The 24439-nt window shown below is 38.3% G+C and overlaps 1 protein-coding gene across 1 annotated transcript; it reads left to right on the forward strand.

The window, feature by feature from the left end:
* LOC125239250 (calmodulin-like protein 4) lies at nucleotides 1-19853 on the forward strand. The gene is made up of 6 exons (XM_048146783.1): nucleotides 1-66; nucleotides 149-179; nucleotides 464-577; nucleotides 2303-2394; nucleotides 4450-4557; nucleotides 19622-19853. Exons 1-6 carry the CDS (start codon nucleotides 64-66, stop codon nucleotides 19721-19723), a joined length of 450 nt encoding a protein of 149 aa, XP_048002740.1. The 5' UTR covers nucleotides 1-63; the 3' UTR covers nucleotides 19724-19853.
* The last annotated feature ends 4586 nt before the right edge of the window (nucleotides 19854-24439 follow it).

Consider the following 24439-nt stretch of genomic DNA (forward strand, 5'->3'; position numbering starts at 1 on the left):
TCATCTTCCGTGATCCGTGACCAACTTTCTCCAACTTCCTAATCTAATTTTATTTGTTTAGAAATGGTAATAAGATATTGATATTATCAAAATAAAATAATCAATACGTGTGTTTCATCCTTCTAAAAGTATACTTTTTCTGTTACAGGCGCGTTATTTCAAAGAACAAGATATCGATGGTGAGTACGTGATAAACATCAATGATAATGTTATTACTAATATCCTGTGAAGGCGAACTTTTCACTATTTGATATTTCAATGTATAATCAAACTATTACAATATAAAATAACTGCATTTTTAGTCATTAATACTGTTAGGTTTATATAAGTACACATAGATGCCCTAGTTTATTTTACTTTATAATATTTTTTCAATTTTCAACTGTAGTGACAAAATATGTAACTATGCGTGATATATTCTGGAGAGCCTAAATCTAAACTCTCAAAATCTTTAATTTTTTAGAATTCCGTGAATGCTTCTACCTGTTTGCGAGATCTGGACAGATCACGTCATTGGATGAGCTGACTGTAGTGATGAGGTCTCTTGGCATGAGCCCTACTATACAGGAGCTAGCAGGTGGGTGATGTCAAATTGTTTGTCTTGAATCTATTAAAATGTTAAAATTAAAAAATGCCATTAAAGTGCCAGTTTTACAGATAACATTTACTTTATAAGTGAGAAAACATTAGAAAAAACTTCCATTTGAAATTTCCAGTGTTGATATTTTGAAAAATCCTTCAATAGGTGTGTTTGTTAAAAACTGAACAATGAAGCATTTAAAAATAAATCTATCTATCTATATAGCCTTTTCTTCTGAACACGGTCTGGTGTTTATTGTTGTTTGTTTAGATGAGGTTGCGTAGTTCAGTGTGCCTGTTGGCAAAGACCTTAAAAATATTTTTTTTTTTTTTTTTTTATTTAAGCTTTATTATTCTACAGAAAGATTTTCTTTTCTTTTGATTTAGTTTTTATTATTGATTGTATTCTGTAGACCCCTTCTGGGTAAAAGCCTCCTCCAGCTGTTTCCATTTTGTTTTATCTTTAGCCATGCTTTGCCATTCCTTGCCTGCAGTAGCCACAATGTCATCCTGCCACCTGGATAGTGGATGTCCTCTCTTTCTTGATCCCTGTGGTCCTTTCCACTTTCCAAAAATAAATAATACAACCTTATTTGTAGAGCTGAGTTCACTGAAACCCACAAAACTACAAAACTATATTTAGATTAGTCTATTAGTAGGTATAGGGACTGAGTGTGTCAGATTTTGTTCTGACATTGTTCACCTTACCAGCGATAGCAAAATGGGTGTGTCATGATTGGTATAACTTTTTTTGGTATAGTAACATTTGATATAACAACATTTGGTATATATTTAAAGGATATAATCACTCATTTGACATAATTAACATTTGGTATAACCACAAAATATCTACTTTTATTTTGTATAATCATTATTTCGTATAACACTTATTTATAATAACCGTTATATAGTATAATTATCTATTGATATACAACTAGTATAATATAATTAGGAAACAGTATAAAACTTCATTAATTAATTTTATTCTTTTTTGAAGGGATCACAGTTCTAACCTAACCTATTTTTCTGGTAGCAGCACATTGTGTGTAGGGGTCACAGTTCACAGTTCTAACCTAATCTACTTTTCTGGTAAATGATGGATCTAATTTATTGTACAATTTTTATTTATTCCAACTATGCTTTAGAAAGAATTTGTGTTGTACAATTTATTTATTATCGGAAATAAGCACTCTACTCAAAGTATGTTATAAATAATAAATGTTATTCGAAACATTGATCATTATATGCATTATATTAAATAAAAAATATACAATTTGTTAGTACATTTTTTTTTTCAGAATATTTCAGTTAGTACATTATTTGTTGTTATATGATTCAATAATTATATCAAATGATCGTTAGTACGACTAAAAATTATATCAAAAAAAGTTATATCGATCGATACACTCCCATAGGAAATATGTCTGGCTCTTGTTCATAATTTAGATGTGTTTGCTTGATCTATGGCTCTATGGTGTAGATGTAGATGTAGTGTAGGGACGCCTGGCCGGATACAGGCGGGCTGTCGATCGCTGGTGCGTTCATTCAGCCCAATTCCCTGGAGTTGGAGCTGCAGGTTACTGTCCCGGCTGCCCTCCCACACTTCTCTCCTCAAATCTTCTTGTCTCTATAGCTCTATGGTATACATGATATGTATATGTATGATATCTATGGTCAGACAGCTTCGTGTCTTTGGTCTTTGCATGAAATTTTTTTCTTGCAGGATACCTGAAGGGCAAGGGTGGGAAGATGTCATTTGCTGACTTCCTAGAGGTGATGCATATACACTCGCGCGCCGAAAACCTGCCCATGGAGGTAACACGTTATTGCATTGTATACAAACAGATAGACTTAATTCACACTTTTGAAATGAACTGCGTGTGTTCTGGGGTTACCGCGGCAAATAGGTTCATGCATATACAACCTGTTTTTATTGAATTCCGTTAACTTTAAAGGAAGGTTCTTTAGATCAAATACAATTAATTTCTCTAAGAAACTAGCGTCTTAACTTTTACGGTTATCGAGTTATTAAAAAAATAAAGATAATTACTGAACACGTGTGTGACAACCTTTACCAATTCCTAATGTTATTTGTTTTGACATGTGCCGTCAATCACTTGACAGTGACACTAACTTGAATGTTATGCTTAAGGGTCTCTCACACTAATAAATTCATTTATTATGTATGAAAATGATGAAAAATTTTTTTTTGTTAATTTAACTAAATGTGATATACAGAGTGGTTCCTGACAGTTAACCTAGCTACTTGTCGAATTTAACGGAAAACAAAAACAACACGGTGTATGTAGATATATGCAATTATACATATCTATTATCTACATTGTTGCTGTCCGTTTTTTTTTGTCGGTTGTTTATAAAGTATTTTTTTTATCTTATTAATTAGACTAAGGGCATGGCTAAGTTAAATAACTATGTTAGATTATGCTCCTTTAAAAAAACTGATAACACATTGTTTATTGTATACAAAAACTATGTTCTGCATGACGTCATCTCTCGCACTTTGTAATAAGGAATAAATAACCTAACCTAACCACAAAAGTAAAATTTTGAAAAAACCCCTGACCGTGACATTGTAGACCGATTTTCATGATACATGGCTAAGAACATTCCCGGCTAACTCAGCTTTCAGACAAAAAAAAACTAACACTAAGTTCTCGCGCTTTGTACACATATATTTTAAAGTCACATACAGGTCGAACGCGATTAATTAACATTATTTTTACCTTTTTTCCCAACGTTTCGGCCAGGTTGCACTGGCCGTGGTCGCGGAAGACTGACGTCCCAGCAAAGTGTCACCGGAGATGTAAACAACACAAAACTACCCGATATTAATTTTCCCCGAACATTTGTATAAATTAATATCTTGTAGTTTTGTGTTGTTTACATTTCCGGTGACACTTTGCTGGGACGTCAGTCTTCCGCGACCACGGCCAGTGCAACCTGGCCGAAACGTTGGGAAAAAAGTTGAAAATAATGTTAGTTAATCGCGTTCGACCTGTGTGTGACTTTAAAAAAAACTAAATCTAAATTGGTTCATCCGTTCGGGAGCAACAGTGCCACAGACAGACACACACACAGACAGACACGTCAGACTTATAACACTCCGTCGTTTTTGTGTCCGGGGTTAAAAACAAATGATTAACTTTTTTTATACAAAGTTATTGAGAACTGGCTACATAATTATACGCAATAAATAGTTTTTCCCCTCACTAGCTCGGAAACAGGTGTTTTGTCCTTTAATACCAGCGGGTAAAAACGCATTTTATCCACTAGTGGGTAAAGTAATTTGACCTTGAATAAAGTAAAAGTAACTGCTTTAAAATTGATAAAAGTAGGTGAATCTAGTAATAAAGATGATTTACCACCTGTGGAACTATTGGAAGGAGTGATAAACGCATTTTTTGCATTGTAGTTTCCTCGCTATAGCGAGGGGAAAAGTTTTGTGTTACACTCGGGTGCAAATGTATTTTACTTCTCGTGTGTTAAAAAACTCGCAAGTTCAGGATTCTATTCTCGAATCACTCGCTTCGCTCGTGGTTCAACTATAGAATCCTTTCACTTGCTCGTTTTTCAATTCCACACTCGGCGTTAAAATACAACTTTGCCCCCTTGTATAACAAATGACTATTATCATTTTATTTGGAATAAAATATTTATTTACAAAAAGATAGTTACAAATACGTATTAAGCAGTCAACAAAACAGGGAAATTTATCAAGTGGAGGAAGAATTGGGTAGGTACTAGGTACGCAATAAGTCATTCATTTCATTCATTCAAAGTGGGAAAACGCTTAATGCTTTAAGGTCTGACAGATTTAGTGTTGACCTTTGACTTTTATTTTGCTTGTAGGTAGTGAACGCGTTCAAGGCGGGTGACTCGGAGAAGCGTGGCGTGATCCCTGCGCGCCAGCTGCGCAACCTGCTGCAGAACTGGGGAGAGGGCCTCTCCGCCAGGGAGGTAAGCGGCACATTACTCACAGACAACGTCGAACCTCAATAGCACATTGTGCAACACCTTGTTGCTAGCTAAGAGGGATTGATAACGAGTGTTATAATTCGCGACAGCCGCAGGCTGGAATTAATTATAGACACGAGTTTTCAATATCCTCACCTGTTGAGTTACACACAATGCTTTTCATCACATTTGAGAGGAAAACACAGAGGAAAAAAATAATTAACGCGCAACCTGCTGCAAAACTGGGGCGAGGGCCTCCGCCAGGGAGGTAAGCTTGCATTACTCAGAGCCAACGTCGAACCTCAATAGTACGTTATGCAACAAGGAAGATATTGATAACGAGTGTTATAATTCGCGACAGCCGCAGGCAGGAATGATGGACGCTTCTATTTGGGCTAAGAACGCACACTACAACTGATTTCTAAAAAGTCCAAAGTGTTTTATTTGTAAGTATATGTCAAACTGATTACAGTGGTGGTAAACAATATGATATATGTAGCACTATACTCTGCCTGATGGCGTACAAAAACTTCATTATGCCAAAGGACATCTTTTGTTCATTAAGACGCTACGGGAGCGAAAATGCTAAAATGGAAAGGAGTCCCCCTTTCAATTTGGGAATTTCAGTTAAATATACAAGTGTTATTAACTAGATTTATCGAAAAAAAGGTGTCCATTAAGAACAACTCATTTAAAAGATATTGCGAAAAAATGAATTTCCTCCTTCAAAACTTATTTAAACGGAACGAAATTTGAGATTCTGAATAACAATGAAATAATCTGTGTCGGACCGTTTAGATTTTTTGGCTAATTGTTACCGATCTTGAGTATCACACCTTTTTTTGAGCTAAATTGATTTGGTGACGGGTTAAGAATTTCACCACCCCCTTTCTTCCCGTGGGTGTCGGAGAAAGCGACTGTGGGATATGAGTTAAATTGTGGCTAGGCGAGAGGCTGGCAACCTGTCACTGCAATGTCACAGTTTCGTTTTCTTTCAACCCCTTATTTGCCAAGAGTGGCACTGAAACTTGAGTGTCATGTCAATCATGTGCTCTGCCTACCCCTTTATGGGATACAGGCGTGATTGTATGTATGTATGTATTGAAAAAGGCCATTTTTAGAATAAAAAAAGCAAAAAAATCAAAACTGTCCGACACGGATAAAAATAATAATATCTGTGTTGAAAAAAAATCATTGCTCTATCTTCAAAAACTAGGGAGGAAATAGTAGAGAGCGTTTGTATGGAGAATTGACCTGTATCGTATCGTCTTAACCCTTAGAGTCGCAACATTTTTTTTTAATGTAAAGCAGTTTTTAAATGTTTTTTTAGATTTATTATAGTGACAAAGTAAGTGTAAAAAATACAAAAAAAAATTTATAACTTGTAAATACCTAAATAATCTACGTATAGAATAATATACGTTGTCAACAACTCAACAAAACACGATCCTGGGTATATGTATACTATTCTAAGCAATACTATACTTCCTATGCAATGCGATGGTAAGTAACAAAGCAGTTTCTTGTCTTCACGTAGCACAAATGCACATCACATTTCGTGCATTTTCTACTTGCCTGACCGTTCATAACGGATTTTTTTCAGGCGGTCATTTTGTTTCTTTATATTAGCCAGTTTATAAGTGACGTCGCCTCAGAAGCCATGCGTTATTGATACACGTAACTATATCAATAATTTGAGAAAAAATATTTAAGGTTGTACTTAAATATTTTTTCTCAAATTATTGATAACGCATGGAAATTAATTTCGGTACTATACAATGCTATCAGCTTAGCTGTGAGATCCACCTCTCCCGTGGCGATTGTAATGAATGACGAACAGTTTGTCCTTTAGTACCGTTTCGTGACTAAAACTTGGTAACCGGGAAACGGGAAAAAAATCCCACTTCGTAACTGGCTTCAAACTAGGACTTTCCCGTTACCGATTTGTAACCACGTTTGGTAACCAGCTTCGAAACGGGAAAAAGCATCCCGTGTTGAAACTGGTTACAAAATGAGCCTAAATCATTACCGATTCTTATAGCCATGGTTGGTAACCAGCTTCCAAACGGGAAAAAAATGGTTACAAAATGAGACTTTTTTACCGTCATGAATACCTACATGATTTATTCAAATAATGCTGACATTGAGTAATTTTTTAGGGTTTCGTAGTCAACTAGGTTGACTATAGGAACCCTTATAGTTCGCTCTGTTCGTCTGTCCGTATCTACACCGTCTTAGCTTTTATTTGGTAGAAATTCCGATCAGTGCCTAACTCGGGCCCAATACGTAACCAGCTACAAATAGGGAATTCTATATTCCCGTTCTGTAGCCAGTTAGAAAACTTAGTAACCAAACGGTACCACGCTGGCCCAGTTCGTAACCGGCTACAAACCGGGAATCTTGATTTCCATTTTGTAGCCTACGACGCGAATAGGCAAATTCCCATAAAATGATGGGCTCTTTGTATTGCATATTGAGGCCATTAAAATGCAGTTTTGCCTGGGTTTGCAATTAAACATAGGTATTAATAAGTCTAATAACACTAGTGATGGGCGGTGGAAACATTCCCGTTACCAGTAAGTTTCCATTTGGGAACATTACTAGTAAGTTCCCAATGTTACCAGTAACATTCCCAAAAGACGGTAACATACGAAATTGATGATGTATTGAATTAAAATTCGTTGTAAACGTTATTGTCTCAGTGCACCATGTTATGTATATCTAACTATACATATAACAATTGTCCTGACTGACTGACTGACCGACTGACTGATTCATCATCGCAGAGCCGAAACTGTCAAAGCTAGAACGTTGAAATATGCACACTGGGTTGCAATTAAAAAGTGTACTAAGATATGTAGAAAGATTTTGAAAAATTCCACCTTTAAGAATGTTAAAAAGAGAAGACAATCTGTATGCCAAAATAAATATTTTAAGTTTATTATTATTCCGAATTCATACATAAATATCGGGAAATTAATCCACGCGAATGAAGTCTTGGGGAACAGCTAGTATACTACACGTGTAGATATACATCTTTCTCTTTCATACTCAACGTTTATTTTCTCTTTCGCTCAAGCCTCTTATCGCAATTGTTACCTGGCATGGATCCCTTGGCATGGGGTTAGTTTTATCTAAAACACGGCTTTGAGTGAACGTATTAATTGTGATAACAAGTGGAGTACAGAACTGAATATGTTACAATGAAGCCGAAAAGTCCAGTGTATAGTTATTTTACTGAAAATACTATAAACAATAAAAAAAGTTACACTTGTAACTTTTGCAGTGTTGTGTACAACTATAGAAATGCTACAAAGTTTGCGGTTCATATTATAAAATGTAAAAAGAGCCCCCAAGACGTAAAGGACAGTTTTAAGCAAAATGACAAAAACTCATCAACATTATGTGAAGCTCAAGTATTAAGCGACAGTGACCATAGCCGTGCCTATACATCACAAGATACAACAAATGTCAGACCAGCATTGATGGATAAAGACGAGCAGGTAAATATATTTTCAGCTTAATATAAATTGTATTGTAAAACTGACTTTGGTAGACGACTAAAAGAAGTTGATAATAATAATTGTATTATATAATTTAAATAAACAAAGTAGGTACCTACTAATTAATAAATAAGTTAAAAACACAACGTAGTATAAAAAAATACCCGACTGTTTCACTGTTTACCTATAATTGGGTATGACCTGTTTGAAAACGTGGTGATTATTTTTTCCGCGTGTACCTTTTTTAAGTAAACGTGATTCAATTCGTCATTTGAAGATATAACATAATAACAAAATAATATAATAGCAATTGTTATATCTTTTAAACTTATTGTTTCAGATGAATATACACAAAGCTGTTGCAAGAGCAATGTATGTAACTGGCACACCTTTCTCTCAATTCGAGCACCCGCTATGGAAAGAAGCTTTTCATATGATGAACCCTTTATACGGTATGCCTTCAAGAAAGAGATTGGCTACATCTCTATTAGATGAAGAATATTCAGACGTTCAAAGCGAAATAGTGAGCAAAATCAATCAAGCCAGTATTATTCACTTGGCTATTGATGGATGTCGTGGAACGTCAATCTGTGGCACCAGCAACCGGCCTGGTAAAGGCGCTGGCGCCTAACTGATTGAGTTCCAAACTCTCGCTAGTGGCTCCAAGAAGCTGTCATGCATGCAGCGGCCACACCCTGGTAAACCGCGTCGGTTCGCGGGCTAAACTAGTGAGGGGAGCCTAACCTTGGTAGGTTAAGCAGCGGATCCCTCCCGCTTCTAATGCATGAGGCTTATCTCGGTGGGGAAAGTAACTCAAAGCAGATATGCAAACGAGCTTGGTGGACCCGGCGGGGTAACAAGGCAATGTGGATGGCCTAGGGCGATGATAGAGGGCATATAGATATCATCGGCCAGACACATCATCTGATCTCATCTCCGGTCGTATCGGTTCTCCGTTCCACTGGATCAAGATGGGTGAGGACGAGTGAGTGCACCTGCGTCTGCGCGTACGTTTGTGCACCGGAATATCTCCTGCGCACTTGACTGCTTCCGAATTTGAACTCCGATGCTAAAAGACCTGTGGCGATGGGCTGAAGTAGAGAGGTCCAGTCCGATGCAGATTGGGCTTTGTCTGATGCCTGCACACAGGCGGCTCCAGGGGTGTTGTAACACACTGTGGTCGTTTTCATTCTGCACTGGGGGGGACAGAAAGAATTCGGCAGCACCTGGAGCGACAAAGCAGCCCTGTTTAGGGAGGCACTGCTTTCCCCGCTCAGCCAGGGAGGGGGCTAGAAAAGGTGCCCTAAAAAAATGCTCACCCCAAATTCCTAGGACGGTAGTAACCGTGGCTGCCTCCGCATCTTTCAACTCGCGGTCGACGTACAAATAAAACAAATAAAGCAACATCATCTAATTTGATTTTCGGCGCGTGGAACGTTCGCACGCTCCTGGATCGCGAGACAAATGCCTGCCCTGAAAGGAAGACCGCAATTGTTGCTCGGGAACTTCGTCGCTACAATGTAGATGTGGCTGCTCTCAGCGAAACACATCTAGCCGACGAAGGGCAACTGGTAGAGCACGGAGGTGGGTACACCTTTTTCTGGTATAATTATTGAATATAATGATAATGAGATATTCGATAGAATCGAGTTGTGCCTAAGAGGCCACAGTACTGGCTGTTGAAGGAATACTGTCATATTTTGTATTTGGTATAGCAACCGATTCTTTGATATGTTTGTTTACGTTTTGTAAGTCAGTCGGTCAATAACAGTTCTCATGTAAACATTGAATAAATTCCTGGTGTACACTTTCTTGGTTTCCTTGTGCTATAGATCTCTGCTATATAGTGTTAGACCTGTGGGATATCCCCCACAGTGGTTATGGTCCCTCGTACGATTCAAGAATAGTGTTAACGGTAAAAGGAAGAAATTTTCAGCGGAAATGAGTAGTACTGTGAAAATTGACCAACTCAACGAGAGTAATTATGAGACGTGGAAGATCCAAGTAGAAGCAGTGTTAATAAAGAACGACGCCTGGGGATACGTGAATGGCAGTATCAAGAAGCCAGCTGGAGAAAGTGGAGAAGCCGAAGTAGCGAAATGGGAGACAGGAGATTCCAAAGCTAAGTCTGACCTAATTTTATCCATAACTCCGAGTGAATTGAGGCACCTGAGAGGTTGCAAGACATCGCGTGACGTATGGTTAAAGTTAAAGGATATTCATGCTTCCAAAGGACCTGCGAAAAAGGCTACACTGTTGAAAGAGTTGTTGCTGCGTAAATTGGATGAAAACGGCGATTTGAGGGAACATGTTATGAGATTTTTCGACATTATAAGCCAATTATCTGACATGGACATTGAAATGCCTGACGATTTGATATCTATAATGCTTCTGTATAGTTTACCGTCCAGTTTTGACAATTTTAGATGTGCAATAGAATCTAGAGATGCATTGCCAAAGCCAGACGCACTGAAAGTGAAGATTTTAGAAGAGGAACATTCCAGAAATCAGAAAGAATGTGTAGATAAGGCACTTCTTGTAAGAGGAAAGAGATCTTCTAAGCCAAAGAGTGGCATAGAGCAACGTCAACGCGCAAGTGATGCCCCAGAGCAGGCTAGGTCAAAATTCAATTATAAATGTTTCAAATGCCATTTACACGGTCATAAAGCCTCGGATTGTACTCAAAAGAAGAAGGAACAACGTAATGATAGTGCAAAGTATGTGTCGAACTCAAGTGATTTACATGATGTTGATTCCAATTTTGTAACATTCAATTGTGTTTCAGATGTTAATGCTGTTGGGAACGAGAATGGAAATTGGATCGTTGACAGTGGGTGTACGTCACATTTGTGTAACGATGCAGATAAATTTGGTACTTCATTACTACCGTTGTCCGGTAAGCTAAATTTAGCAACGAATTCGAGCACAGACGTACAAGGTAAGGGGACAGTTAGATTTTCTTCATGTGATAATGGTTCTAAAACTGAAGTGCAATTGCCAAATACATTATTTGTTCCGGATTTGCGATGTAACCTGATTTCAGTAGCAAAAATTACCGATCAAGGTTATAGCATTACGTTTAACAAAAATATAGCTAGTGTTCAAGATAGCTATGGTAATACTAAACTGGTCGCAAATCGTAAAGGTAATTTATATTACGTCGAGGAACATTGTGGTGTAGTGTCAGCGATTTCTGAGCGAAAGGTTGACGTATGGTCGTGGCACGAACGTCTTGGTCATTTAAATGCGAAAGATCTTGTCCGAGTTTTAAATAAATCTGGCATGAATTTAAAGATGTCAGATGTAACTGAATTGTATGATTGTGACATTTGTGCGAAAGGAAAAATGAGTAGGTTGCCATTTTCTAGCTCGAGTGGGCCATGCGATGAGAAGTTAAAAATCATACATTCTGACGTCGTAGGACCCATGCAACACACGTCAATAAATGGAGCGAAATATTTCGTAACATTTATCGATGATCATACCAGATGGTGTGAAGTTTATTTTCTTAGCAAGAAAAGTGAAGTCTTCACTACGTTCAAGGTATTTAAAAATCACGTTGAGAACCTGTTCGGACGTAAAATAATTTATCTTCATACAGATAACGGAGGCGAATATTGTAATCGAGATTTCGACGAGTTCTTGAAACAAGAAGGAATAGCACGAAGATTGACAATTCCTGGAGTTCCTCAACAGAATTCAGTAGCCGAAAGGAAGAACAGGACCCTGGAAGAGATGGCGAGGTGCATGCTGATTTCATCAGGACTTTCCCTGGTTTCTGGGCAGATGCTGTAGCAACAGCTTGCCACATAAGAAACCGTTGTCCAACGAGAAGTCTTGAAGGTGAGATACCCTATGAGAAATGGTTTGAACGACCTGTGAAGTTAGATTACTTACACAAGTTCGGATCTAAGGTACATGTCTTGGACAAGTCAAGCGGGAAAGATAAGTTTGCCCCAAGAAGCCTGGAAGGAATCTTTGTAGGATATCCTCGAGATCGCAAGGGTTACAGAATATGGATGCCAAAGCAACGACAAGTTATCATGTCAAGAGATGTGAAATTTCACGAAGCAAAAAGTGAAGAAAGAGAGAACGTGAACATAAACGTGAAGATTGATCCTTTTGAAAGATCGGCAAATACTACAAATCAACCTTTATCGGTAGATGTAGAGTTCCATCCGACTCAGACTAGTGGAAATCCGGTAGAACAGATCTCTGATCACGAGGATGTGAACATAAGGTCATCGAGTGGTCGTGATCCTGAACCCGAGAGAGAAGAGGATATTCCTGTTGAAGCCCGTCAAATGACAGATGATCCAGGTACTGTCGCAGAACCATCTCAACATGATCATCATCAAGATGAAGTTCATGTTGATGGTGGGAGGATAGTGAAGAGAGGTCCAGGGCGACCGCGGCTGGAAAGAGGTCATGTTGGGCGTCCTCGGAAGATATACAACACAGTTATCGTAGAACCGGATCCTGTTATCGTAGAGCCAGTGATTGTCGTAGAGCCAGAGATTGTCGCAGAGCCAGAAGTTGCCATAGAACCAGAGGTTTCTGCGGAAGAAGGCTTTGAGTCAACTGAGGAGTATGGAGACTGCGAAGATTTCGTTGGAGTTGCCGAGATTAGTCTGAAAGAGGCCTTATCAGGTAACGAGCGAAAAGGATGGAAGGATGCAATAATGTCAGAAGTCAAAAGTTTAATTAAAAACGACACTTTTGATATCGTCAAGAAACCCATGGGCCGAAATGTCGTTGGTTGCCGATATATTTTAACGACGAAGTTAAATATCGACAAGACTGAGAAGAAGAAAGCTAGACTGGTGGCGAAAGGCTTTAGCCAACGTTACGGCGTCGATTACCAGAAAACCTTTGCGCCAGTCGCTAGACTTGATTCAGTGAGATTATTAGTTGCACTTGCAGTGGAACTGGATCTTGAAATTCATCAGTTGGACATAAATACGGCATATTTAAATGGATTATTAGAAGAAGAGATATACATGAAAGTACCAGATCTTCTTGACGAATGTTTGCAAGATTTAACACGATTGGAGCAGCCAGGTTCATTCATATATGAAAGAGCTAGCAAGTTGTTATGCGACCTGAGGTCTGGAGGCAATGTATGCAAGCTCAAGAGGTCGCTGTACGGCCTAAAACAAGCTGGTAGACAGTGGAACATCAGACTGGATGAACAGCTGAAGTGCATGGGATTGCAAGCATCTTTAAATGAGCCATGCCTTTATTTTAAAAATATAGACTCGCAAACTAAACTCTTTGTATTAATTTATGTGGATGACATACTCGTCGCATCGCAAAGAGGTGAATGCATCGAACATTTCAAAAAGGAACTGGCCGAAAAGTTTGAATTGAAAGATTATGGCATTGCGAAGTATATGTTAGGCATAGAGTTTGACAGATTTGACAATGGAATGAAATTGTCACAACAAAAATATATTGACGATTTGTTAATTAAATTTAATATGAATGAAAGTAAACCGATATCTACGCCTATGGAATTTAAGCAAAAGATAGAAAAACCGGTGAATAAGTGCAGTGCGCGTGAACAATACCCATATCGCGAAATTATAGGTTCGTTGATGTATCTTTCTACGGGAACGAGACCTGATATTACGAATACGGTGGCTGTATTGAGTCAATTCCTGGATTGCCCTAACGAGGAATGTTGGAATGCAGCAAAGCGTGTCTTGAGATACCTGAAGCATACGAAACAATATGGACTTATTTACAAAAAGACAGGTAAATCATTGCATGGTTATTCGGATGCTGATTGGGGAGGTTGTTTGATAGATAGGCGTTCTTATTCTGGTTATGTTTTTATGTTAGGAGCTGGTTGTGTAAGCTGGAGATCAGAAAAACAGAGATGTGTGAGCACTTCATCTTGTCAATCGGAGTATATAAGCTTGGCATCGGCAATGAAGGAAGCTATATACCTGAACAGTTTGCTTACTGAAATTGGGTTACGTAAGTATGCACCATTATCTTTACATGTAGATAATCAGGGGGCAATATGTCTTGCGAGCGATCCAATGTTTCATTCTCGGTCCAAACATATTGATATAAAGTATCACTTTGTGCGAAGTATATTAAAGGACAATAAGAGTATTGAGTTAAAGTACTTACCGACCGACTCAATGCTCGCCGACATATTAACGAAGGCTTTGCCTAGAGAAAAGCATTATACGTGCATGCGCGGTTTGGGCATTGCTTGTTAATTGTTTACATTTTTAATAGTTGTTCTTTGATATCACTTTGTTTGTATGTTTTATTGTGTTACAATTTATTTTGAATATGCACATTAAGGGGGCGTATTGAATATAATGATAATGAGATATTCGATAGAATCGAGTTGTGCCTAAGAGGCCACAGTACTGGCTGTTGAAGGAATACTGTCATATTTTGTATTTGGTATAGCAACCGATTCTTTGATATGTTTGTTTACGTTTTGTAAGTCAGTCGGTCAATAACAGTTCTCATGTAAACATTGAATAAATTCCTGGTGTACACTTTCTTGGTTTCCTTGTGCTATAGATCTCTGCTATATAGTGTTAGACCTGTGGGATATCCCCCACATTACAAGGAGATTAGGAACCTTACGAATACTGTACCATCTGTTAGGGTACCTCTTAAACCTTGTAATGGCCAAGGCCTCCTTAAGACTAGGGATGAGGTGTTGACACGGTGGGCACAGCACTTCAACACTCTGTTGAATGTTGATCGAGGAGCAGATCTAGTGCACATCAGCTCAATACCTCAACTCCCCACTGCCTTTGAACTGGACGAGCCGCTGTCTTGTGGCGAGGTTGCTCGAGCTGTCAAACAACAGCAAAATAAGCGTGCGGCTGGTATTGACTTTATACCAGGTGAATTAATTAAATACGGCGGGGAGGAGTTGCAATCAGTTATGTGGAAACTTTTTGTTCTTATATGGGATAAGGAACAAGTCCCTCATGACTTCAAGGTCTCACGCATCAGGGCATTGTATAAGAACAAGGGTGACCGTTCTGATTGTAACTCTTACCGTGGTATTTCGCTATTATCAGTCCCAGGGAAAGTATTTGCCAGAGTTTTGCTTAACCGCCTATTGGACTTATCCGAAAAGCTGCTCCCAGAAACCCAGTTTGGCTTCCGACCTGACAGAGGTACCTGTGAAGCTATATTCTCGGTTCGTCAACTGCAGGAGAAAAGCAGAGAACAGGGTCGTCAATTGTTCCTCTGCTTTGTTGACCTAGAGAAGGCTTTTGACAGCGTGCCTCGTGAGGCCCTCTGGGTAGTTCTGAGAAAGCTCGGATGTACGGAGAAGTTCGTAAGACTGATCAGACTCCTGCATAACGACATGGAGTGCTGCGTTGCTGTAGATAACGAAGAATCGGGCTTCTTCCCCGTCTCATGCGGGGTGAAGCAAGGTTGCGTCCTAGCACCCACTCTATTCGCACTATATTTTTCAGTCGTAGTACGAGAAGTCTTACAAACATGCCCCGAAGGTGTTCGCGTCCGCTATCGCGTCGATGGCAACATTTTTAACCTGGCCAGATTTAAAGCACACACAAAAGTCTCATACACCGTAATCACAGAGATTATGTATGCAGATGATCTGTGCTTTGTGACTGAGTCCCCGGAAGGCATGCAAAAGCTTATGTCCAGTTTCGACGAGTCTTGTTGCAGATTTGGGCTCAAGATCAGTGTCAAGAAGACTGAGGTGATGTCGTTAGACGTTCTCAGTCCGCAGGCACTGGTCGTCAAGCTCGGTGAGGACCAGCTGAAGCAAGTGGACAAGTTCCGTTACCTGGGGAGCACATTAACAGCTAAGTGTGACCTAGATGCCGAAATTAATAGCAGAATTGGGGCTGCAGCTGCTGCTTTCGGCAAGTTAGACCACAAGGTCCTTAGTTCACATGATTTAAAACTGGCTACAAAGATATCCGTGTATATGGCTGTCGTGCTGCCTAACCTTCTTTACTCTGCTGAAACGTGGACTGTTTATCGCCGGCATATTCGCATGTTGGATCGATTCCATCTCAGATGCCTACGCAAGATACTGAAGATCCGATGGTCTGATCGTGTCCGGAATACCGAAGTTCTGCGTAGAGCAAATGTGGGTGGAATTGAGGTATACCTCATGCGCCGTCAGCTTCGGTGGGGCGGTCACGTTTCGCGAATGAACAACCAGCGTGTGGCTAAGCGCATCTTTTACTCTGAGCTTGAGGAAGGCAAGCGGAAACAGGGCGGCCAATTCCTCAGGTACAAGGATGTGCTTAAACGGCACATGAAAAAGTGTCGTATAGAGCCCTCGCGATGGGAACAGCAGGCAGCCGTACGCACTGAATGGCGGAGTAAAATAAATACTACGGTAATGGACTTCGAACATCAACGGCGCTCAGAGCTAGATTCCAAGCGCGATGAAATAAAAGCCCGACCACCTGCGGCAATACAATATAACTATATTAATGGTGTGCTCACGTGTCCGCAGTGTCCACGAACATTTGCCAACAAGATCGGCTACGTCAGCCATTGGCGAGCACACCTGAGACAGCAACGGACTTGAAAGCAGTCGCCGTGGCCGTATCGGCCGTGGAGTCATTATGGAGTCATTATTATTATTATTGATGGATGGTCTAACCTAAGAAAAGAATCCATCCTAAATGTGATTCTCTATGCTCCGAAACCATACTTCTACAAATTTATAGAAACAAAGGAACAAAGACATACGGCCGAATATCTGTGTGAAGAAGTCACAAATATAATCGAAGAGTTTCATCCGTCAAAGTTTGTTGCAGTTGTTACGGACAATGCGGCAAACATGGTCAGATTTGGGAAGCTCTTGCACGACAAATATGAACAAACTCTATGGACAGGATGTTTGGCTCATACCCTGCATTTGTTTGTTGGGGACTCATTAAAAGTCATGAAAATACGTCGCATTTTTGCATTTACAGTGAGAGTAATAAAAACAATTACACGATCACATATCCTTGGAGCTGAATTCCGAAGACTCGCGGAGGAAAAAAGCGTCAATTCGAGTCTTCAGTTACCAGTTAAAACCAGATGGGGCAGTTATTTAGCATGTCTTCAAAGCTTTATCAAATCAAAAATTGTTGTGCAAAATATGGTAATAAATGAATCTACAACATCACTAAGACAATACAAAAATAAAATTTTAAACGAAGACACATGGACAGAGCTCCGTAACCTTGAAAGGTTTTTAGACCCCATTGTCCAATGGATATACATTCTAGAAGGGGATTATTTTGCAGTACATCTAGTGTACAAGGCATTTAAAGAATTAGATGCATTGCTTAACAATTACCAAACAACAAATCTTCTTGAAAATAATTTAGCAGACCTCAAACCGAAATTTGAAGAAAGAGAGGCAAATGCTCTGAAACCCATCCATTTTGCAGCGACAATACTAGACCCAAAGAATCAAGGATCACAATTAACAGATCAAGAAAACGTTGATGGATGCGAAATCATATTTAATCTTGGGAATGAATCAACTGATATTTTAATGGAATTATCGGACTACAAGACACACAAAAGCATCTGGGCAAAGGATTTTGTGTGGAAAATGGCAGCTACTACAGAGCCAGTCACATGGTGGGAAACATTATTCTCCAATACAGTGTTAGGTAAAACAGCTGTCAAAATACTAACCATGCCTGCCACCTCTGCAGCGGTAGAGCGGTCTTTCTCTACATTTTCAAATATTCATACGAAACGAAGGAATCGGTTGAAGACAAACAGAGCGGGAAAATTAACTTATATATCTCACAACTGGAAGTTATCTCATCAATCAGAATCACAAAAACCTTTTGATCGGAGTACAATTGTCAACGAGGATATGCATGATACGGATTCGTCCAACTCTGAAGATGAATTTTCGGACGTTGAAGATATGGAAGATGGCACCTCAGATTCAATTTCATCAAACAGTATTTTTTCTACAGATTGTACAGATTGAATTTGAATTGATTAAAATTTTTAACAAGAATGAATGTTAAAGATTTCATTGTTGGAGATTATAGTAAATTTTAATATATTATACCTGTTATGTGAATTTTTACTAGTTGATTTGTGTGCCTGAAGCTGAGTCTTTGTTGGATAACTTATTGCAAATAAGCTAATTGTATCTACTTAACTGATTTCATTTTTAAACTATATGGTCATGCTTAATATTTAAATTAAGATGATTTATATGTGAAACAAAATTTAAATATACATACTAAAATTATACACAATGTTGATTGTTATATTTTTCAAATTAAAGTAAGCTAACTGCATGTACTTAATTTCATATAAAAATGATAATACATACTGATTTCATTTTAAAGTACTGACATACTTAATATTTAATTTATAATTATTTACACATATGTGAAACATCATTTAAACGTTACAAAAACTGTGATCATTATTATATACATAATGTTGATTGTTATATTTTCAAAATTAAAGTAAGCTTATTGCATGTACTTAATATAAACATTTATAATAAGTACTGATTTTATTTTAAAATATTGACGTACTTAATTTTTTATTTAAGGTTATTTATATGTGAAACAACATTCAAATATACGTAAAACTGTGATCATTATTATATTATACATAATGTTGATTGTTATATTTTCATAATTAAACTGATTTTTACACATATTTTCTTTTATTTTACATAATTATTGATCTTCGTTTCCAGATAAATAGTATTGATCCCAGTATTCCCAGTAACTTTGGAAAGTTTCCTGGTAATATTGGGAATGTTACCGGTAACATTGAGAATGTTACCAGTAACATTGGGAATTTACTCTCTTAGAGAACCCTGGACTGTTTTATTGTTGTAAAGAATAGCATTATTATTGAGTTAACTATTTGACACGAAAATAAATATACAATACTAATTATTTTTTGAAAGTTACTCAATGTTACCGCTCGGGGGTAACATTACTAGTAACATTACCGGGAATGTTCCCATTGTTAGTAAGTTACTGGTAACGACCCATCACTAAATAACACTATAAACAGTTTTAAAGTTATTTAGAGTGGTAGTCGCAACGTATAGTATGCCATACGGAACAAATCAGACTTCATTCACAGGAGTGTTGGCAACGTATAGTATACTAAACCGTGTTGGAAATATGACAATAAAACGTAACTACAATATATCCGACACAAAAATATTGCATTGAAAGATAGGTTATTATCATTCCCTTCCCATAAAGGGCACTGCTTTCTTTGGTTGCATTCTAAGAAATTTTATTAAATTATGTTAATTTACCTTATGACTCCGCAAAGATTTTCTCATGGTCGCACAATTCGTCCAATTGTGTTATTATCGAGCACTTATACACGTCAATGTATTTTAATGCAAATTCTACCCACCTTTATAAATTGTACTACAAAAGCCATTCCTCTTTAAACATTGGCGCAGTACCCTATTTATTTTTTTATTTGTTTTGTATAGCATGATATACAAAGTGACTCTAAGGGTTAAACCCCGTTGTTGAGTTTTTTTTGAGTTTCTAACCACTCAAGTAATGTTAACGTTTCAGATAGACAACATCTTCCGGGAAGCCAACGTGTCGAGCGGCGGTACCGTGCGGTATGAGGACTTCGTCAAGATCGCCTGCGCGCCAGTCCCGGACTACTACTGATTTTATATAAAATCTATAACCTAACCACAAAATTCAAATTTTGAAAAAACCTCCGACTGCGACATAGTAGACCGATTTTCATGAAACATGGCTAAGAACACTCCCGACTCAGATTTCAGACAAAATAAACTAAATCTAAATCGGTTCATCCGTTCGGGAGCTACGATGCCACAGACAGACAGACACGTCAAACTTGTAACACCCCTTCGTTTTTGCGTCGGGGGTTAAAATAGCATGTGTCGCTTAGTTTCAAACATGGGTAAATCCATTCTGCTTTAAGGTTGAGTATAATAAAAAATAGAATTTAAAGTTAAGCGACACATATATACACGAGTAAAAATATAAGTGCTAACTCTATAACTACACCCCTAAGAGTCCTAAGACACAGTAGTACTGTCAACCAATTGGGACCCTGCCACTCTACAACCATGTCAAAATGACAAGCAGTAAGAGATTTCTTACAATCTGATTTTTAACGTCACTATGACATAGTTCTGCAGTGGCCTAGGGTTGCAATTGGTTGACTGTACCTGTTTTTTGTTTTTGGAATTTATAACCTTAAAAGTTCAAAATGGATTTTGGAATATGTATAAAATTACGTATTTTGTTGATAGTCTGATATAGTTTGAGCAGTCATTTATTTTATTGGGACTAGATAGGTTCACAACTGTCAAGGTTGAATCTTTGTCACAGCACGATACTAATATGACTAACCCTTTATTGATTACCCTAAGGGCCACTTGCACCAACGAAAATGGAGGGTTAACCCACCATTTTATATAGAATTTGACAGTTGACAGCCCACTAACCCTGAGTTAAGTGGTCGGTGCAAGTGGGCCTAAGAAAATAACGTTAGCTCCTTTTTAAACGACTTGTAACTAATGTTTTATAAATGTATTATAAAATCAGTACTTAACCCTTAAATGCATGGTGATGTATATATGCATCATATATTTCATGGCCCGTGGCTCGATATGTAGCTATCCAAAATCACATTTATTGCTTAACTATTATTCATTATTTATTATTATTTAATAAACAATTAAATAAATTAAATAATATAATGATTTACTATTTATTATTTAAGGATTAAAATAAAATGGCGGAAAAGTGTGAAAAAACAGGACGATGGCGATTTTTAGTATGTGATTTAGGCTGATTTTTTCGGAGTTATTAGTTTATGTTTAAACATTTTATCATAGAGGTTCCACAAATAGTGTACCTTTTTAATAGTAGTCATTTTTTAAAAATAAAACTTACCAATTACGATATATTTATATTAATAAGATTTGGCCTATTTAACTTCTAACACTGATTTAGTATAAAAATCGATCTTAAATATTTTTTTTATTATTTTTCCCAGAGTCAGAAAACCATTGTCTATCACATATATTAATATCTCGTTAAAAGAAAAATTCATGCATTTAAGGGTTAAATCAATTCTAAGAAATCGGTAGACAGGGAAATTTGTAAAATATTTGAATGACTTTATTTTATTAATTTTTGATAGATATCTTAAAATAAATTAATAGTTTAAAAAACACTATAAAACACGCTTTTATAAATGCACGTAAAAGCCAAAAATTAATTATGGATCGTTCAAGTTGTCTCTATTTGTGAGCTGAAGTTTAAAAACTATGTGCTTTTAATTATAATATTTGATTGTAAAAGCGTGGGGCGCTGGAACAGGAAAGACTTTTTGTATAACTTGCTGATAAATCAAATTATGCTATGTTACGGGAAGGAGGTTACACAGATTGACGCGCTAACTGGAGTTGCAGCATGACTAGTAGGTTCTACATTAAACAGTCAAATCAATTAAAAGTCAGTGTTCAAAGTAGGTACCAGTTTGTCGAACTCAGACAAAATATGCGCTAGTAGCGAGGAGAGTCGACAGTCACCGACACTTACTTAGAACGCCGCTTTTTAGGGTTTTCCGGTAATCAAAGTACAAAAGGGGAAAGTGTCTACAGTGACAGGATGCAGAGTTCTTGTTCGTGGACGAGATATCTTTGGTTCTCTTTGGTAACCCTTAGGCGGCATATGTAAACGTTATGTTCTTATGCAACTTCATTCGCCAGGAAGTTCGGATTAGTATTTGTTTACAAGAAAGTCTTTCCTGTTCCAGCGCCCCACGCTTTTACAATCAAATATTATAATTAAAAGCACATAGTTTTTAAACTTCAGCTCACAAATAGAGACAACTTGAACGATCCATAATTAATTTTTGGCTTTTACGTGCATTTATAAAAGCGTGTTTTATAGTGTTTTTTAAACTATTAATTTATTTTATACTTTTTAGTCATTAATAATGAAATACTTTTAACATTTATACATAAATTTATTTCAAGTAGGCGGATTTTACATGCCATTTGTGGCTTAACGTGTACTTATTGCTAATTGCTACTTAATAATAACTAGCGGCTACCTTCTTATTACGGTATTATCATAAAAATGTTTATACCTAGTAAGTTATCCGTAAAAGATAGACAATATAGACATGTGCCATCGCGGACTTTTTGAAGACATTAGAGAGACATACTTTCGCCATACATTGTTTTGAAGCTCTAAGCTAGCTGACTAGTGGGATTTTGTTTGACTCGATTAGAAAATATTGTCACATTTCAATTAATTCAAACAAAATTTAAATATATCTTTTTTGCCGAGCCCCCCTTTATTTGCTCTTAAGGGTCACAGGAAAACCATTACCCAACTTATTTTAGATACAACGTTGATCTTTCTTTTATGCGGGGGGCTTCGCCCCCCGAACTCCCCTTTGTTTGCTCTTAAAGGTCACAAGAAAACGCTAACCCAACTTATTTTAAATACAACGTTGATCTTTCTTTTATGCGGGGGGCTTCGCCCCCCGAGCCCCCCTTTGTTTGCTCTTAAAGGTCACAACAAAACGCTAACCAAACTTATTTTGAATACAACGTTTATCTTTCTTTTATGCGGGGCGGGGGCTTCGCCCCCCGAGCCCCCCTTTGTTTGCTCTTAAATGTCACAAGAAAACGCTAACCCAACTTATTTTAAATACTACGTTAATCTTTCTTTTATGCGGGGGGCTTCGCCCCCCGAGCCCCCTTTTCGTTACTCTTAAGGATAACAAGAAAACCCTAACCCAACTTATTTTAAATACAACGTTTATCTTTCTTTTATGCGGGGGCTTCGCCCCCGAGCCCCCTTTGTTTGCTCTTAAAGGTCACAAGAAAACGCTAACCCAACTTATCTTAAATACTACGTTGATCTTTCTTTCATGCGGGGGGCTTCGCCCCCCGAGCCCCCCTTTGTTTGCTCTTAAAGGTCACAACAAAACGCTAACCCAATTTATTCTAAATACTACGTTGATCTTTATTTCATGCGGGGGGCTTCGCCCCCCGAGCCCCCCTTTTCTTTACTCTTAAGGATCACAAGAAAACCTTAACCCAACTTATTTGAAATACAACGTTGATCTTTCTTTTATGCAGGGGGCTTCGCCCCCCGAGCCCCCTTTGTTTACTCTTAAAGGTCACAAGAAAACGCTAACCCAACTTATTCTAAATACTACGTTGATCTTTCTTTCATGCGGGGGGCTTCGACCCCCGAGCCCCCTTTTCTTTACTCTTAAGGATCACAAGAAAACCTTAACCCAACTTATTTTAAATACAACGATTATCTTTCTTTTATGCGGGGGGCTTCGCCCCCCGAGCCCCCCTTTGTTTGCTCTTAAAGGTCACAAGAAAACGCTAACACAACTTATCTTAAATACTACGTTGAACTTTCTTTTATGCGGGGGGCTTCGCCCCCCGAGCCCCCCCTTTGTTTGCTCTTAAAGGTCACAAGAAAACGCTAACCCAACTTATCTTAAATACTACGTTGATCTTTCTTTCATGCGGGAGGCTTCGCCCCCCGAGCCCCCCTTTGTTTGCTCTTAAAGGTCACAAGAAAACGCTAACCCAACTTATTCTAAATACTACGTTGATCTTTCTTTCATGCGGGGGGCTTCGCCCCCCGAGCCCTCCTTTTCTTTACTCTTAAGGGTCACAAGAAAACCTTAACCCAACTTATTTTAAATACAACGTTTATCTTTCTTTTATGCGGGGGCTTCGCCCCCCGAGCCCCCCTTTGTTTGCTCTTAAAGGTCACAAGAAAACGCTAACCCAACTTATCTTAAATACTACGTTGATCTTTCTTTCATGCGGGGGCTTCGCCCCCCGAGCCCCCCTTTGTTTGCTCTTAAAGGTCACAAGAAAACGCTAACCCAACTTATTCTAAATACTACGTTGATCTTTCATTCATGCGGGGGGCTTCGCCCCCCGAGCCCCCCTTTTCTTTACTCTTAAGGATCACAAGAAAACCTTAACCCAACTTATTTGAAATACGACGTTGATCTTTCTTTTATGCGGGGGGCTTCGCCCCCCGAGCCCCCCTTTGTTTGCTCTTAAAGGTCACAAGAAAACGCTAACCCAACTTATTCTAAATACTACGTTGATCTTTCTTTCATGCGGGGGCTTCGCCCCCGAGCCCCCCTTTTCTTTACTCTTAATGATCACAAGAAAACCTTAACCCAACTTATTTTAAATACAACGTTTATCTTTCTTTTATGCGGGGGGCTTCGCCCCCCGAGCCCCCTTTGTTTCCTCTTAAAGGTCACAAGAAAACGCTAACCCAACTTATCTTAAATACTACGTTGATCTTTCTTTTATGAGGGGGCTTCGCCCCCGAGCCCCCTTTGTT

The sequence above is a fragment of the Leguminivora glycinivorella genome, chromosome 25, assembly GCF_023078275.1.
Source record: "Leguminivora glycinivorella isolate SPB_JAAS2020 chromosome 25, LegGlyc_1.1, whole genome shotgun sequence".
NCBI lineage: Eukaryota > Metazoa > Arthropoda > Insecta > Lepidoptera > Tortricidae > Leguminivora > Leguminivora glycinivorella.